The sequence below is a fragment of the Apteryx mantelli genome, chromosome 6, assembly GCF_036417845.1.
Source record: "Apteryx mantelli isolate bAptMan1 chromosome 6, bAptMan1.hap1, whole genome shotgun sequence".
Lineage (NCBI taxonomy): Eukaryota > Metazoa > Chordata > Aves > Apterygiformes > Apterygidae > Apteryx > Apteryx mantelli.
In genome coordinates, this window is record NC_089983.1 from 15,159,056 (window position 1) to 15,177,529 (window position 18,474).

The window sequence follows — 18,474 nt, forward strand, 5'->3', positions numbered from 1 at the left end:
TGCTAAACTTTAGCAAAGAATAAAGAAAAACATGCAGTATATTTTTAGTAATGTCCCAGTTAAAACAAACACAGTCATTCCACAAAAATAATCCATTAAACTTGTTTCCACTTCTTTTACATTTCTCTGTCGTATTCAGCAGGACGTTTGTAATTTGCATGCTTCTTTAGTGCTTACTACCTAACAAAATATTCATTAAATAACAGATTTTGTTCTGTCTTTCTGGTAAGAACCTACCAGCCAGAATTTCCAGTAGCTGCTCTGACATGGGTTCTGGGTACTTTCTCAACACAGGACTGTTCAAGGAGGCTGTGGGAGCCATGGCACTTGGCATGCCATTTCCTTTCTTTGCTGCAACTACAGCATGCTTAGCTGCTAAGGAAATGAAACTTGACGTATTTACTGTAGCTTTAACTAACATTCTTATCCAAATTAGCATTAAGGTAAAAAGAAGCCAGGCCTAAGGAGTAAGCGATCTCTCAAAAGTTACACAGTATCAAACAGAATTTATCATATTCCTATTAGGACCAGGTGCAACATGATTTAGGTGGCTCTTGCCTTTAATGTCCTTCACTCATGACTGGAAGAAGTCTTCATTAGGAGTCTATGGTCCTAACTAATAACTGAAAATGGAGTAGCCTATGCATCCTTAGGTATTCTCAAAATCAGACTGCTAGACCAGAATATTTTAACGTAACAAGCTATATAGTGAGCATGTACAAAAATATGTTATCTTTGGAACTGTAGCTGTTCAATGATTGTTTGTTGCACGCCCTTTGATTTGGTCCTCTAGTAAATGAACTTGTGGTTGAAGTTTTAAACAGCTGAAATATGTAACAGAACATCCACAACACAGTATAGGCCCCCAAATTGTGTATTTTCAATATCTATGCAATAAATATAGAATGAGCATTAAAAATATCTTACTAAGCTACCTGGTGGAAGAAATAATGGTGATACAAAATGAAAATCAATAGGAATCGTAGATGTATAACTGAGTCCATTTGTTAGGTAAATATGCATAAAACGTTTAAATACAACATGGGCACATTTCTTGTTATATGTATTGTACAGTTAAATAACTGGATTTTACTGGACTTTAGATAGCAATTAAAGTGTACTGTTAACACTTGGAGTTTGGTTAACTTTTATTGTATTTTCTAGATATACAGTCGGCTTGTATACTTCCAAGTAAACTTCACAGAAACCCAGAGCTTAAGCCTGTTAACCTTTATGTACAAGTACTATAGTTATGTGACATTTGTATCTATAGGTATATGGTCTTACTGTATGGGATGGGAGAAAATAAATTCTCCTTTAAAACAGCTCAGAATCTTGTGTTATTTGCTTACACAGTTAAGTGGGAACTTAAATAGATACAATGTTATAAGAATGCAGAGTGCTTTGCTTTGGGAGCAGGATTTGCTAAACGTTTTTTAGAAAGTAAGGTTGTGTCTTAAAACCATTTTCCATGCTTATGGGTATTTTTAATAAGGAGTCTGAGACAAAAGCATAACAAGAATCTTGCTCTAATTTTTTTCACCTATCGTTTATAAATGCATTTTGATGAACAAGCAACTATATTACAGACATATGGAATTTATTAAGGCATTGTTTCTGCATGTCTGCGTGAAATGTCTGTATGAGGGTGAAACACCTTGCCTACATTTACCTGTGCTTTTTTGGGAGCAAACTATTAATGCCTTAAAAAGGCACACAAGTCTGAAGCAGCAAAATAAGAGTTGTATTTCACAACAGGTCAGCAAATTAAAAGCTGTAATATCTGCATTCACATAAGTTAACTAAAACTCAACAGTGAATACTTCCATAGTAGGAGGCAAAGGGAGGGGAGGGGGAATTTAAAAGCAGTACTGTGTTTTTTAAACAGCCTCAGCTATAATATATAATAGCTCCAGGGCCTAAACAGACAGATCCACTCCTCTTAGGAGAACACCAAGCTCAAATGTGGAATTAATCTAGCTATTTTCAGAAAACAACCTACACTCTGCTGGGAAAACTGTAGTTCCTCTTCAAAGGGTTAAGCGCCCTTTTTCCAATTTTACCCTGAAACATCCCCCCCCCCCCCCCCCCCCCATTCTCAAAGAATACCAGCTCGCTTGATCCTGTGGCTTTGGGGCTTGACGCTACAGTCCTACAAAATTAAACGCACAGAGAGCTCGGCGGGCAGAGCGCGCCCCGGGCCGCCTCCCCCCCCCCCGCGCAACCCCGCGGAGCCCCGCGCCCTTCCCCGCGCCCTTCCGCTAAGCTGCACAAGCGGCAGCTGAATCGAGCCCGTCCCAAGTAAACGCGCGCTAGTAGCCACAGAAAACACATCAGCGGGGACGCGGCCCAGCCGCCTCCCCCTCGGCCGCCGCCACCGCCCGGCCGCCATTTTGCGGCGCGGCGCGGCCGCGGGAGGCGGCGGCGGTGGCGGCGGCGGCGCAGGTAACGCGGGGCTCCCGCCGCTGGGCCGGGCCGGAGGCGGGGGCGGCCCCCGGGGCGGGGGGGCTCCGTCGTTGCCCGGTGCCGTCTTTCCCCGTGAGTTATTTCCCGCCCCCCTCGCGCGGGCTGCGAGCGGCGGCCGGAGCCGCCTGCTGCTCCTCAAGGCGCCTGTTCTTAGCACGCGCTTTGAAGATTTGCTTCTGACTTTTTTATGCCGATTTTTTTTTCTACCTGCCCCCATCCGGCACGGAGCTCGGCACAGACGCAGGAGTGTTTATCGGAAATGTGACATTAGTGGGGTGACAGCTTCAACCACTAGCTACAGCAGCCCTAACTTAAAGATCGGATTTAAAGACGCCACGTTGTTGTTAGCACAGAACCGTTGCGTTATTAGTACGTTGAACTGCGTTCACAAGATTCCCCAGAATGCATTAATTTTTTTTTCACTGTGCTTCCAGTGCTATCTGTACATACTATATCCTGACCACCTAAAATTCTGCTTACCCGTTTGCCTCAAAAGAGTAGCCTTTGTGTTTTTTTAACAAAGGAAAATGCCTTAGTTTTTTATAGTGAGGTGTAGGATTTTTGGCAGTTTGCATTAATACACTTTCAAGACTGTTTTCAAAGCTGATATACAGTATTACATAACAAATGTTAAGAGCTGAGCTAACATTTAGGTCTTGTGTGTAACGTGCTCAGTCTTGATTGGCATTAGATGTATTTCTATGTGTTTCAGGTTTGAATAGCTCAGAGTTAACATCATCGTTTGCAAATGCAATGGAAGAAGGCGAGGCTGAAGAGGTGCAGGGTATTCTTCGACTTAATGTGCGAGGATGTATATACACAGCCAGGCGCGAGTCTTTGTGCCGCTTTAAGGATTCGATGCTAGCTTCGATGTTTAGTGGACGCTTTCCCCTAAAAGTGGATGAATCCGGTAAATATGTTTAAGCTGTAAATTATGCATTCTGATCAGGGGGCTCTGTGGCGAAAGCACGCTTTTACATACGTTTTACATGTGTTTTGTGTCATCTGTCTTCCTGAGTCGCAGGCAGCGTTGTGGTGTGAATTCCGCGGGATTACGCCTGTGTGCAAACGCATTTGTGTGTGGCTTAGCCCTGCCTTGTCCCAGTCCAGGCTGTTGCCTTGGAATATACCACTGCACTATGAATAGTAAAATGGACAGATACAGATGAAGCTTGCAGAAATCTTGGCATCTGAGTCGTGTTTATGACCTCCTACTCTCCAGGGGCATCTCGGTCTCTCTGTTGCTCATTACATAAGGAGATTAGGTTCTTACCTTTGTTTCAGAATGCCTTGTTACCAGTAAAGATTGAATCTTTGACAGCTGTGGCTTGGTATGAAAGCTTGAATTAAACTATTCATGGGTCAAATTTGACATTTGTTTGTGATTCAGAAGCCCTACTGGTATGTCCAGTTTTAAAGCTATGGTCGATGGAGAATAGCAATCCACTGTTGGTCACTTGTGATAATTTAAAATATCTGAAATGTTTAACGTTTTTATGGGCAGGCTTTGCTACCATCTTTCAGTTGCAGTGAACAGCATGTTGTATACAGCTGTGTATAGTTCCGGTAGCTATTTTGTGTGGTCAGTTTCCGTAGTGTTTTTTAAGCCCAGCAGCAAAGGAGGGAAAAACAAAAAATACTGTAAAACTGGAGAATTTCCAGGGAAATTTAGGCTAGATGCATACTAGAGCTGATCCTACTTTTAACTCTTTTAAACAAGTGACACCTAAACCTGAGAAAGTTCCTGCAAGAGTGAGAAAAGTTGTATCTAAAGTTAGAATTGAAAATGCATCTAGAATTAGATTTTAGCCCCTTAAACAGAGCACAGTACAGGTGAGGTTATACCTGGGCACAATCCTATACAGATCAGTGGTTTCACTGAAATTCCAAACATGGCAAGAGCTGTTCACTACACTAGAATTTTATCTTCAGATTTACCAAGTATTCCAGGGCAACAAAGTAGTAGTTTTAAGAGAATAGAGAAAGTATACTTACTCCTCCTCGGTAAAATTAGTCAAGAAGTTTTATATAAAGGCTTTACCTGATGATCTGGCAGAATGTGACAAGTCTGCCTTCACTTGTTGCAAGCAATATTTTAAATTGTTTTATTTATATTTTCAGGGGCTTGTCTAATTGATCGAGATGGAAGCCTATTTAAATATCTTTTAGATTATCTTCATGGAGAAGTTCGGATTCCTGAAGATGAACAAATTCGAATTGCATTGCAGGAGGAAGCAGATTATTTTGGCATCCCTTATCCATACAATCTGTCTGACCATTTGGCCAATGAATTGGAGACATATTCTTTAAGGTCAAACATAGAACTTAAAAAGGTCTTGACATTTCTTACATTTTTTTAAAGACATACTCCATAATCCACACCATTCATTAACATTGGATACTAAAACTACAGTATATGCAAGTTAGCACTTTCTAATTGCCACTTCTAAAACTCTGAGTTGACTGCTGATTTAAAATCTTGGAGCTGATAATACAGTCACAGTAGTTAAGGACATCAGCTCTTTTCATTGTTCTAGTCTCTCTCTTGTCAGGTGTTTGGAACTTCATTTTCAACATTTGCAACAGCAGCAGTTTAAACTTAACTGTCAGTTTTATATGGTAGTCTCCTGTGAAAACTTGCATGGTAGGAATGATAGTGTATAGTTTCCTCTTTGTGCTTCAAATTTTACTTGAGATCAGATTTTGATTCCTTCATAAGACGTCTTTCTGTCAGTTTTGCAAACTTACTCTGAAATTTGAAAAATAAACCATACTTTGCCATTTCTTTTAGAATAAGAAAGGACAGAAGAAAGTGAATCTATTATGTAAAAGCTTAAGGTAGTCTATTCTACAGTACTGTTACTTAAACACTAATTAACTGTTTGGAAATTAACTCATGTTACCAGGTATGGCTGTGTTAATCCTGACCTCATCTGTATTCTCTAAGTAATTTATTGTTTCATATATTTTAGGTTCCCATTTATTCATCTCCTTTTGAAAGGCATACAACATCCATAGGTTTTTAAGTTTCTCTTCAGGTTAGGGAATTACTGTGTCCTTAAGCATTTCTGTTGCCGTTCCCTGGATTTCTTCTAGATTTTCAATGTTTTGCCTTGACATCAGATAAGAAATACTGTATATAATATTCTGGATAAGCTATGTCTTTGATTTATTTAAAAGAACTCACCAATGCAGTTAAGAAAACTTAAATATGAAAGTTACTCAACTAAACATAATCTATGCTTATTGATATTTAATGTTTTGTGTTTTATATTTTTGCCAGGCTCTGTTAGATTTCTGTGATTCTTATGATTTAGTCTGCACCAAGCCTACAGTTTGGGTCCTACACTATCTCAATACTTCCGGAGCAAGCTGTGAAAGTAAAATTATTGGTGTGTATGCAACAAGAGCTGATGGGACTGATGCAATTAATAAGGAGCTAGGAAGGAAAATTAATAGTAAAAGCATTTACAAAAGGTAAGATGACTGTCAGACACTTGAAAGCACTATGAAGTGAGACTATGAACACTTAGGCATGCTACCTAAGTATTAAAAATAAGTATTAATGTTAATAATAATTAACGATATATTAACATTAATTGAGTATTAATAATACCTAAGTATTATTGTACTTAGTATAATGTAGCATTATTATACTATACTATGCTCAGTAATCAGACTTTTTCCTACTTGGAAAACACCCGGCTAATACAATATTCAAATTTAACAAAGAAAAGATAAATCTAAGCACAGAGTACAAAAATTAGAGTCCAAAAATGTGGCTAGCATGCAGTTGCTGTAAGCTCTCATTATGTTTTAACTGCTATTTTTAAAATGTCTCAACATTTTGAAATTACATTTTAATGTAGGGTGATACTTACATTAAATACAGGAGAGGAATCCCCATCCAGAAGAAGTTCAAAAAATATTTACAAAGTTGGTAGTAATTAATAGAATTGTATTTTGCAGTCTTCTAAGATAGCTGAAAGAAATATGTGACACAGAACAGAAGTGAAGATGAAGGGAAATGTTTGTAATTCTTTAAAGGACATGTACATCTCTACCATAGCATTAATGCATTTTTAGGATAGTAGTGGGCCTATACTTGCGAGTGTCTGGAAGCAATCTGTCTTTCTCTTAGTCCCACAATATAGTCTCAGATGTGTACTTGACTCTGTACCTTTTTTGAAACATGAGTAAGATAGAAGTTTTAATGTTTCAGCAGTTTGAACAGGTTGTAATTGACCTCCTACTGTGCTTTCCCTTTGAATATATGATTGAGATTTAGGAGAACAGACTTTACACCATTAATTCTGGAATTACTGTTTCATGAACACCCATTTTTTCACGAATGCACATTTTTAGCAATAGGTGTTTTACAGGCACACAGATCAGAGGAGGATAGCTATATAGAACCTCTTATACAAATGAAAATTAAGTTTAGGTAACATTTTTATATCCACTTTACAAAACATTTACTAATAAGTCCATAGAGTTAGAATTTGGTTAAAAGAATGGTACATTTCTTCAGTGTTATTTTTAAGGGCTTAACTAGATTTACCATATAACTTTTACCTTTAAAACAATGTTTCTAGAGAAGCTGGAAATAACGTCCAGTACATCTGGAGCTATTACTCAGTCGCTGAATTGAAAAAGATGATGGATGCTTTTGATGCCTGGGAAGGGAGAGGTAGAGTATTAATTTTTTTCTTCTGTTTTAGTAGTAGTACTTTTTACAGAAAAATAAGAAAAATTATTTGCCAGTTGACTGTAACAAAATCTGCATACCTTTTTCTCATTCAGCAAGTGACATGATGTAAAATATCCCATAGTAGTGATTATTTGAAAGCGATGTTTCAGTAAGGTGACATGAGTTGACATGAATAAATAGGTGTAGTGAGAGCCATCTCATTCAAGGGTGATAGCCTGCTAGCGTCAGGCACTATGGTGGAAGCCCTGAGGAGCATGTTGCTTATAAGCACAGGTACATGTCAGCGTAGTTTCAGAGCTGAAATTCTACATAATAAAATAAATGCATTTATTTAGTCATGGAATATGCACATGTGATGTTGGCTGTGTTCTCTCAGCTCATCAATACAATGTCCCTCTGAAATGCAGGTGTCAGCTACTGGAGAGTGCCCCAGGAGCTGATTGAATGTTGGACTCTTGAAGAACGCCCTTTGAAAGGTAGTTTGCATCATATGCCTCCAGTTCATAAAAGGTATGCTGATTGGCAGAGGTGGCTTACAGTTAAACAGAAATCAGCACAATCCTTTTTTTGTGTAATTTTAGATCCCTGAATAATTATGAATGTGGAGTTTTCTGTGTTGTTTCCATTTACATTTTTATAAAATGTTTTGTAATCTCTGAGAGCATAATTGCAGATTTGACCTTGATAGAAACTGATTACCTTTGTTTAGACAAAGGTAATCCTTTAGATCTTCTTTATTCTATTCTAGTTCTGTAGGCTTGAAAACATAACTTAGAGCGGGAAAGAGTCATTTCAAAATGTAGAGAGCAGTATTACATAGTTAAATGGACTGATAAAAAAGAAATCTAACTGAAAACTATTTAAAATATTAACTGGTCTCATGTTTATTCCTTTTCTGCTAGTTTTCCTTTCAGTTTTACAATGATACTTCTGACTCCACCTCCATTTTCAATAATTACATAAAAGCAGCCATTGCAGGTGCTGCTACCCATTTGATATGAGCTACCTTTATTTCCCTTCCCCACCTGTCCAAAAATAATTTTCATATATATTTACTGATCATCCCTCTGACCTGCATCCAGTGTAGATCTTGTTTGGTCAGGTCTCGGGTTTTCTGTTGTTCTGATCAGCTATTTTAATGTGACCTGGATTTCTATGGTATCATTTATTATTTCCTTGAGGAATTAATATCTTCCTGGCATCTGTTCATTTTCCTTTGCCAAGAATGAGAAACAGCATTTGTGTAATACTTTAAAAATGCTGGCTACCTGTGCCAATTAGAGTTGCCAGTTTTGAGACCCTGTAGGATTTCTTGCACAGTATTTTTTTTTTCAACTGGTTTCTTGAAAGTTATCTGTAATTATTTATTTTTTAAATAAATGGGGGAGGGAGCAAGAGGGGATATCTTTCTTCTTTTCCCAAATTACACAGTGTGGAACTGCAAGTCCTGTGTTCCTTTGCACTCAGGTCTTGTAAAATGCATCAGATGATTAGTATATTTCATATCTGATGGAATCTGTAGCTTTTTATTTTAGTATTTTCTGTCTTACAACTCATCCAGCTTTCTTTCTCATTCATTTTCAGTTAGCAGTTTGTGCACATTATCTCCTACCATTTTGTAAGATGTAATGCTGCTTACATAAGTAAAAGGCAATGCTGGTACTATTGATATAGAGTCAAACCTGATTGCAATCATGAACAGTTGAGAACCATGAATGATACTGGAACAGAAAAAAAATTTGTAATTACATTATAAAAAGAATAATTAAAGTACCTAGTTTGTTTCTTTAATTGAAGTACTTTGTTCTACAGACGATTAATCAACTTTACTGAAGAAGAGGAAGACTGTTTACCCTGTAAAGCTGGTCCCAAGCCAATTAGATTCTCAGGTCCTTCAACAAGTACCCATATCAAAGTCAAGAATTCAGCTTCATTAAAGGTAGCTGCTTGCAACGCTTCAGGTTCTGTGGTAACTCTGAAGCGACCCAATAGTGAAAGTTTAGCACTGCACAAAGTAGCTTCTAAAACTGTATCCACAACAGGCACATCAGTGCCCACCAATTCCCAGGCATCCGGTGGAAGGCAGAGGGCTGACAGCGGGAAGCTGTGTCAGATGCCTTGCAAGATCTCAGCGTCTAGGAAGCCTGCAAGCAACCGTGTAGTAAAGCTGAAGCGAACTCCACTTTCTCTTGTGACACCATCTCAGTCATCTTCTTCAGTGTCCAATGTAACAAGTGAACAGGACAGTGCTGCTACTGACATTCCTACAACTTCTATGGTACTAAACAAGAAACAATCAGCTGTATCAGCAGCTAGTATTAAGCTTAAGAATGATACAGTGGATGGATAATCTTTAACTGAGACTGAAAGACTGGACAGCTTGGCATCATCTGGTCAAAGAGATAATGAGCTCATGTTATCATTTATTTAAAGATTTGGTAGACAATTATGATAAAAAATGAAAAGTGTAGGGAGAAATGGTTTTAAGTGGGCACTGAATTGTTTTCTGCTTTATTTCTAAATATATTTTAGGAGTTGGGACAGGAGGAAGAAACAGATTAAAAAATCCTAAAAACACAGCGCTGTGCAGTCTAATGTGATGGTATCTCATATTTGTATTTCTGTCAGGCTGTACTGGTACAACTAACTTTTTTAGAGGGAATATGCACGTGGCATAAAAGACCTGTTTGTCAACTTTTAAGTACAGTTAGCATTAAAAAAACCCCTGAATCTAGAGTTATATTTCTTAATCTATATATTTAAATTGGGGAAAATAGATGATGATGATGATAATAATAAAATTAGTACCAGATACAAGTTTGTCACAAGTGTGCGAGATACTGAGTGCTGCAAAGATTTCACAAGTTGAATATACACTTGGTGGTACCTTTTGGAGAGGAAAAGTCACCATTCTGTTATTTAACAGCAATTAAAGGGATCACTTTTGCTTGCACACAGCAAGAAAATTAAGAAATACAGGGGGGAGAAGCATGCCTAGCGAGTAATAAAGCAGCTTTTTCATAGGCCTGAGACATATGCGTACTACTTTGCTAATAGGATGCGGCCTGCTGCTGGCAGCAGTCCGGCTGCGCGTTCTGCAGGGATCACGTTGCTGCAGGCCATGTTTTCTGCAGCTGCAGGGAGGCTTCAGGTCTGAGTCAGGGTGGGTGTTACTGTGTCCTTCCGTAGTTCCTTTCACATAAGGGGGGGACAGTCCCACATCGCTGTAGCAAAGCAGTGTAACAGAAGTGTCCAGGTTTAAAGAAAGATAAAATAACCCCTCCTTCCCCCAGAGGAGGAGGGAGGACATGCTGGATTTCCTCCTGTCCTCAGTTGTACCAGGGTATATTTTGAGTAATGACACTGAAGTGAAGAAATGCTGTATATTTCTGTCAGCAGAGGAAAGCAGACTTTGGTTCATTGTTTTTAAAAAGTCTTTTTAGTTGTTTAAACCAATGCTGTTTAACATTTGCTTTAAGTTCTCCAGACTAGGCTTCTTTTTGTGCCCTTACTTGTTGCTTAGAGGGTTTTTTTTGTTGCTACTGCTTTTGCTTTTTCAACACAGTAAATACAGCTGGCCCTAAATGTTGAAAAGACCTGTCACATTGCCAAAATGAAATGGGCTTAAAATTCCTGAGACTATTAGAAATACAGAAAGGTTCTTTAAATGTTTTACTTTCTGGGTCATTTAGAAGAGATCACATTTTCAAGCTTTTCTTCATAAGCACCAGGGCTTGAAATTTCATTTGCACAATTAAAAAAAAAGATTTTCATGTACTAATATATTTTTAAAGACACACTTTGCAATGAACAATATTTACTGTAAGGCTGAGCAGTGGTGTAATTTTTGGTTATTCGTTTGTATACTGAAGGCCAGCTTACCCTTTGAATTTTTAAACTGTGATTTATTTTTTTTATAACTCTAAAAAACAACAACCCCAAAGTGCTTCATATCCCCTCAGGAAAAAAAAAATCACTGAAATAAGAAAAAGGCAAAGATTATGGAAAGATACTAGCATAATGCAATCTGCTGTTCTTTATGCATGCAATTCATGACTGGCAGTAAGTATGTGAAGTTTGTTTTTTCAGAATAGTCTTACTGAAAACCAGTCTTTTAATAATCTGTTTTCTGGGTGACTTTTACTTCAATACTTACTGAATAGCTGAAGAGTTTACCGTATACGTTTAAATCTTTCTACAATGTTTCCTAAAGCTGATTTCCTTCCTCTTCAACATGTGATGAATTAAAAAGACTTCTATAAATACCACACTAAAACTCTCAAAAAGTATGGACTTATTTTGCATGTGTACAAGAAAAAAGTTTTGAGAATAATCCTATAGGACTCTCTGAGTTGGCACTAGCTCAGTGTTTATTTAATCTTCTTGGTAGTACAGTATTTTTCAAGCAACTTTCATGTCATTTGCATTACAGTGGCCCACACAGTTTTCAGTGGCTTTAATGAATTTTTTTTCATTGTGCTAGACACATAGGCTTGTCGTTTAAAAAAAAAAAACACAAAAACCAAAAAACAGAAAGCACAGTCCCTATAATTTTGACTCAGTAAGTAGGGTGAAACAGGAGATTGGCTGTGGTGGAAAGGCAGAGCAAGATTACTATTATTTTTTAGACTTGATTCTTTTTTTTCCTTGAACTAAATGAAGTACAAACATGGCCTTTTAAATCTATGAGTAGGCACTTTTGTCATATTTTTATGCCCATGAAGCTGGCTAATAGTTTCTCATAACTGATGGACTGATGTTGAACACTTTCATGATAGTTGAATAGAATTAACCTTCAAGGTGATTTTGTCTATAAAAATAGCTTCAACTGTATCCATCCAAAACCTTTTAAAATGTAGAAGTAAAATTGCACTTCATGTTCTTTCTGTGAGGCTGATAACTGAAAACAAATGAAAAGTGAAGCTTGCCAGTCCAAGGACTAGTTATCCCTTATTGTGGCTAAGAGACTGTGTTTTTTCAGAGGCTGGAAAAAGGAGCAGAAATTCTGCAAGTCTGAGAGTTTCCTGCAGGTTGAAACTTCCTCAAAACTGCATGTTCCCATGTTTCTTGAAAGTTTGCAGTTTTCCTAATGTTACACTTGTCTAACTCAACTGAAGATGTACCATCTGGTAATGCATCTGTACATACCGGTTTGACTGGGGAAGCTACTGAATGTGAGCTACAGTTCTGTATTTAGCATTATACACATTGTCAAATGGTGCTTGACAGTGGCTTGCTTTTTATCTTCATAAAATTATCATTCATTATAGAAGAAACTATGTTCAGAAAATTACTTCAATCTAGTAATCTAATGATTACTATTATCTAATAGCTGCATTCTAAGGGATGAAATATGTATCACCAGTTTACTTGGATGCATTAGTTTTTTTCTCATAAACACTGTAAATTTTCCAGTCATTTAGTCCTCACTTTCACACTATTGTTCTTTCCAAACAAACAATGATATGGGTTCATTTGGGTTAAGGAGACAGGAGAAATACCATTCCAAGTTAATTTCTAAAAAAACAACTCCCATGTGACTGAGGAGGGGCCTGGGATGCAGCAGGCATATTATCATCAAGATATGATTCAAATACATGTAATTCTCTCTGTGTGATTCAGCGTATGGAGAACTTTGTAGCTGATATAAGCAAACAGACATTATTTCATGTGATTGATAGGCACATGTTCATACTGATTCTCAGGGAGATTTTTCATTGGGCTTGTTTTTAGCTGAAGAGCTATAGAATACAATGCAAATAAATGAACTTCTGTGAACTCTGTGTTAACTCAGGGGTATTTCTCTACAAAATACAGCTCAAATACATATTCTTTAATACTACTAAGTAAAACTACTCATGATTCTCTCAGAATAGCACCGACTGTTTATGTCTTGTTCCAAATCAAGCTCTTTTTTTTTCTTTCAAACTGTTCCAGTCATTTACCCAATCAGCTCTTCTCCACAGCAGAAAAGTATTCTTTTAAACCCATTTATGTTAAACTACCTAGCCAATAAATACAATGTGGTTCAAATTTTATTATGGCTAGGAAGAAATACTAACATTTCCCATTAGAAAGAAAGTTTCATCTGTTAGTTCTCAATTTATGAAGGACAAATTTTCACCCGAAAAAAACAGGAGGCCACCTGCATCATCAAAAACTTGAGAATGAAGCTGCCTGTTGCTTAGATGCAGTTAGAGCCAAAGCGTGGTAAGAAGTAAAACACTGTAAATACTCTGTGGTGGCAAAGCTCCACAAAAATCTAGATTGATTCGAGGCAACATCTTAAAGGAGTAAGTAGTAAAACAGGTAAGGTTGATGTTACAGACCTTGCTTTCTGAGCTTTTTGGGTATTCCTCCTTACAAATTTTTCTTCTTGCCAAAAAGTCTGGCTGTTTATACCACAACTTACTGCTCTTGGCTGAAAGTTACTTTTCAAATTCACCAGGCCACCTGATCAGCTGCATAGTGTGCCTGTAGTTTGCATCAAGGATTTGGCCATTTTCAGATTTGCCCCTTTCATATTTGTGTCTTTTAATCCATTCTAGTTTCTGGTACAACATCAATGAACATCTTCCTACAGTTTTAGCTGATTGCCATAATAAATAGCTGTCACTATTAGTGTTCTCTGGAGTTTCCAGAGTGTTCTAACTTGCAGCTGATGCAATACTGTATTACCTAAAATTTCTGGCAATATTATATCCTCAAGTGAGTAATTAGCAGTGCTCCTGGAACATGGGACCTCTGGAGCCCACGCTGTCTCTGCTATAGTCACAAGTCCATGAACTTAAAGGCTATAGATGATTTAAAAACTTTTAATGCAGCCCAGTCACTGCATGGGGAAAGACTCCCAACAGGAACTGCCATACAAACTCAGACCAGGTGTTCCCCTACAACAGCAGGGTGCAGAGAAGTGCTATGAGCTAGAGGAGCAATGTTTTCCTTTCACAATTCTTAGGTACAATTTTAGGGTGATGTTTTCAAACACACATAAGTGATTTTTTAAACCTTTTTTTTTTCAGACATGCCTAAATCATTTAAGGTTTCCAAATAGTTTGGCTATGTTAACAGTTACTTTCTCTTTTTAGTTTTCTAACTGCCTATCTGGTCCTTTATTTTGCTGAGTTCTGCCCTTAGCCTCAATTTAATTTTACACAAAAGATAAATGAATCCAAACTGCTTTAAAATACTGCTCTTTAAGGTGTATTTCCCCTTTCAAAAGAGTGTACAAAAGGCAGTGGGTGGTTCCATGTTTGTGTCTGAGCAATTCCAAACAGCTGTGTTTACTTTACAAATTGGGGTCTTTTTATACTTGCTGGCCTGAAAAGCTCAAAGTCAAGCTCTGTCCTGCCCATAAGAATTCCCTCGGTGACTCCTGTGCAAATCCCTCCTATGAAGAGGAGTACCACATGTAGCTGGCTCTGTTATTAGAAGATAAAAACCAGTTCTGTTGAAGATAAACACAAGAGCATCCAATTAATTAAAGTATTGTGAGCAGTAAAAAGCTCCTAGAAATTGGCAGACACAATTCCAAGGGTAAAGAGACACAAGAACAGAAAGATGACAGGATACTGTTCAGACAAAACTAGGTTTCAGAGCCCAGCCACGTAATGTAGTTAAAATGTGTATTCCACTGCTAAAGCACATCTGGAGTGCTAAGAGTGATGTGTTCCAAGAACTAGCCCACTGTCCAGCCAGACCAAACTCACACAGAAAATGTGTTTGCAGCACACCTGGAAGAGAAATGTTGCTTCTCACCTGTTAGTCCTGCATCTGTCAGATACTGAGCCTGCAGCACATCAAAGGATAGCTGGTACTTAGGAGCGGTAGTCCTGTTGCGCTGAGTTATGTTTTATGTTACAGATTTTATTTATTTTGCAAAAGCCTGTTTGTGAGGAAGTAGACTTATGGAATAAAATAACTTCCAGTAATCCTGTTATGTGGAAGAACTACAAGGAAGGAGTAAAAGTCACTGTAGATAATTTAGATTTTTTTTGCTGGGGAAGAAAAAATCTCTTTGTGAGAAGAGATAAAAGCAGCTTCACAATTATTTAAGCACAATATAACAAGCTTCCTGTGTAATATCTGCATAGAATTTATAATTGCATCCCTAACAGAGAGGCATTGGACAAATTTTGAAAAAGCTGGTGGGTGCATACAACACACTTCAGCTCCCAGATTCCAGAATTTCCTGTTCCATATACTCAAACATTCAGCCTAAAAGCTTGATAATTAGCCTGTATAGAAGCAATGCCTGTAATACTAAGAAACCCAGTATTTACCTATGCACTTTTGTTTTTCTTCCACCAGAGTTCCAGATGAAGATGACCTATTTGCCTTCTAGAACCATGTGTTACCAATATCCACATGTGAAAAACTTTATAGATATCAAGAGACAAATAAAAAGTAAGCAAAACTGTCCATAAGGAATGGGCCTCACTTTACACTTCGAGTTGATTTTTTGAGTGCCACACAGGAAAAGTAGAACAGTCAGTACCAAGGAAGTGTGCAGTCAGCTAATAGAAATCAGGCAGAGGAAAATGGCAAAGAGCAATAGCAAACAAATACCTAGGAACAAACTTCTAGTGTTCTGCTCTTACTGACCTCAGTGGGAAACAGACGCTTAAAGACCATTGGATTCTAACCCTCAGGCCTCTAGTTCACATGATGCTAGGTCTGGATTCTGACATCTTACTATACTAAGTAATAAATTATATTACAAGTATGTCCAGGGTCAGTGGGGCTTTCATGTAGGAAGGTGCTGTTCTGTGCACTTGTGGTAGTAGAATTTAGCTAAAAGCAAAAGCCTGGTCCAGTCCAAACTCAGCTGAAAGCCACCCACTGATACACGCTGAATTAAGTGAATACAGACTGAATAAGATCACAAGTGGTTAGGTACTGCAAAGCAGCAAACACCATAATATTTTAGAAAGGAGATTTTAATTTTTTGGAAGAAACAAGTTTTCTGAAATATAGAATCAGACATTAACACTAACTAAGTTTTTTATTTTAATAGAAAACTCAGAAGGATGTGGTATCTGCTCAAGTATGTACCTCCATGTTCTGCTGAATGTTGCTGTAACAAATTATATTAGAGTCATAGCTCTTGTATAGGACAGATGGTTCCTACAGCAAAAATATAGAAAAATAATTTGGATTCAAGTCTAGAACACTTGCAACTTCTCATATGCGGAAAAAAAAAAATCATCCAAGCAGTCATAGAAAAGTGACTGATAAGGATGGAGAATAGGGCTGTGCATCTGAATAGCCATGACTATATACATTCCAAACTTAAGAAATGAGCATTTTTCTCAGCCTCATAAAAATAGTTTGTCAATGAAAAATACCAATATGTAGTATATTTAATAGAATTTATACTTGAATTTAAAGATCTCAGATTATGGAATAATAAGCAAAAAATCAAATGTACTACTTTTTCAAGTTTTCTTGTATATAACAATACTCTGTGTGTATACAGTGTGCGTGCATGTATGTGTATGTATGCATGTGTATATATACACACACATATACAAACACAGAAAGAAAGGTGTATAGATTTTTTCAGAAAAATTCTACAAGATTATTCAATTTCATTGCAGATCAGAGCATACAAACTTCTTGGGATCTTTCCTAACACTGGCTGCTCTAAAAAGCAATAATGTTGACTGGTATAACCACGTATCTACAATAGGTCTTTTGCTATTGTGAATTTAATCTTCAATTTATTTTTTCAATCTAGATTTCATTCTTCTAAGAAGTAAATGCTGCTTTGGTAAGATTCTGTACTGTCATGACAAAATAACTGTAAGCATACTGGGCAAAGCCTTGAAAGTATGAATTAATGCTGATAATTAGTAAGTAATAAAGATACCAACAAGTTTTAAGCAGCGACAGATTTAAAATGATTGTGTGTTCTGACTTATTTTCTTCACTGTTTCAACAAGCATCTTGAGCAGTAAACTAAAATGAAGAGATTAAATTTTTCTGCCTGCCTTCACTGTCACATTTTAAGCCACCAAAGTCACAGCTGGCACTGAAAGAACAGTGGCATCAGCAGAGACCTCCATCCTTGCAGGGCATAAATTGCATTGCGACACCCTGTCGACACTGCCTCGGAAGGGCCTGTGATCTGTAGTGTCTGGTGTATGATGCTTCCGTCGTTTTTTTTCTGAATGTGTCAGATTCTCTGTGGTCCTTGTAGTTGTGGACTGCTCTTGATTTTTCATAGCTCCTTTGTTTTTAGGTCTGAAGCTGTTATGCTGTTGTCTTCTGTGTTCAGACCTGGAACCACTCTTTATATTACTTTGATCTGCCTCATTACTGGCACCTTGTGACTTAAAAGATCCATTGAGCCGGGTGTTTTGATGCTGCGGGTTGAATCTTCGTCTCTGGCTAGAAGGCCCATTCTACCCAGAAAGAAATCGGATAACTGTTAGGCTATCTGAATCCTTCCAACAGAATAAGAAATATAGCAAATCAGAATTAATAAAAATCGCAGAAGAAAATTCTCAGTGTAGCTAGAGAGGGAACAGACTACACAGTTCTGACTGGTGCTGGAGTTCTCTATTTAAAACACTTAGAATAACTGAACTATCAGTACACTGTTGCATCTGAGTAGCTTAGAAATATATGTGCACGTTCATCACTGATGCCAAATTAAAATCTGCCATGGTACAAGAAAAAAGAGGAAAAGGGATGAAATAGCAGACATCTCAACAGCAGCAGTTAAGATGCAGAGAAGAACTTGATCCAGACTGACTTTTCCCCAAAATTAAGAAAATACTTTGTCTGTTAATGTAGTATATAAAAACTAGAGTAAGATTGTAGGAAGAGGGTAGGACAGAAATTCACATGGAAATTAGAGTCAAGTTAAGAGTCCATATGGAGGGAGAGATGTACATTGTGCTATCTTGCTTAGAGAAAGCTTTGATCAGTAGTGGGAAATGACTGTATTACTTTATTTGCATGACTTGCCATGACAGCTGATTCCATACACACATTGTCATTGTGTAACACTTCTATGTGTCCCTTTAGGAACCTATTTGAGCCCAAAATCTCTACTGGGACAAAATTCAGACCACCTTCAGCGGCAGCTTTGCCTGAGTAAGCACTACAGCACAAGGACATTCTAAGGTACTCTTCAAATGAAATAGCTGATAATATGGCACAATACTATAAGCTGTATTACACAATTTCTGAAAGAATATATTTTTAAACCTGGCAGGATTCCCCTTTCAAAGGCTATCTAATAATCATGCTTCAGAACATCAGCTGATCACTTGTCAAGGATCAGGAAT

The 18,474-nt window shown here is 37.6% G+C and overlaps 2 protein-coding genes across 11 annotated transcripts in view; one reads left to right on the forward strand and one right to left on the reverse strand.

Annotated features, from left to right (window-relative positions):
- The first annotated feature begins 2,377 nt into the window (after nt 1–2,377).
- Nucleotides 2,378–11,445, forward strand: KCTD18 (potassium channel tetramerization domain containing 18). Of its 2 annotated transcripts, none has more exons than XM_067298880.1 (7): nt 2,378–2,445; nt 3,179–3,376; nt 4,588–4,799; nt 5,750–5,943; nt 7,062–7,156; nt 7,585–7,687; nt 8,990–11,445. In XM_067298880.1, the coding sequence occupies exons 2-7, from the start codon at nt 3,220–3,222 to the stop codon at nt 9,525–9,527; spliced, it is 1,299 nt and encodes a 432-aa protein (XP_067154981.1). In that variant the 5' UTR covers nt 2,378–2,445; nt 3,179–3,219; the 3' UTR covers nt 9,528–11,445. The 2 variants fall into 2 exon arrangements, with proteins under 2 accessions (XP_067154981.1, XP_067154982.1); XM_067298881.1 differs by lacking the exon at nt 2,378–2,445 and adding an exon at nt 2,710–2,835.
- A 4,653-nt stretch (nt 11,446–16,098) lies between these two features.
- SPATS2L (spermatogenesis associated serine rich 2 like) overlaps nt 16,099–18,474 on the reverse strand; it is a 172,550-nt gene continuing 170,174 nt past the window's right edge. For all 9 annotated transcript variants that reach the window (XM_067298882.1, XM_067298883.1, XM_067298889.1 and 6 more), the window contains one exon: nt 16,099–17,583. In XM_067298882.1, the coding sequence (XP_067154983.1) occupies nt 17,185–17,583 (399 nt within the window). In that variant the 3' untranslated portion in view covers nt 16,099–17,184. The remainder of the gene's footprint in view (nt 17,584–18,474) is intronic.

Bases quoted from the DNA above. Each gene is read 5' to 3' on its own strand.
- KCTD18 (XM_067298880.1), top strand. From the start codon at position 3,220: ATGGAAGAAGGCGAGGCTGAAGAGGTGCAGGGTATTCTTCGACTTAAT. The intron at 3,377-4,587 runs GTAAATATGTTT...TTATATTTTCAG, and splicing joins CCTAAAAGTGGATGAATCCG to GGGCTTGTCTAATTGATCGA. The intron at 4,800-5,749 runs GTCTTGACATTT...TATTTTTGCCAG, and splicing joins CAAACATAGAACTTAAAAAG to GCTCTGTTAGATTTCTGTGA.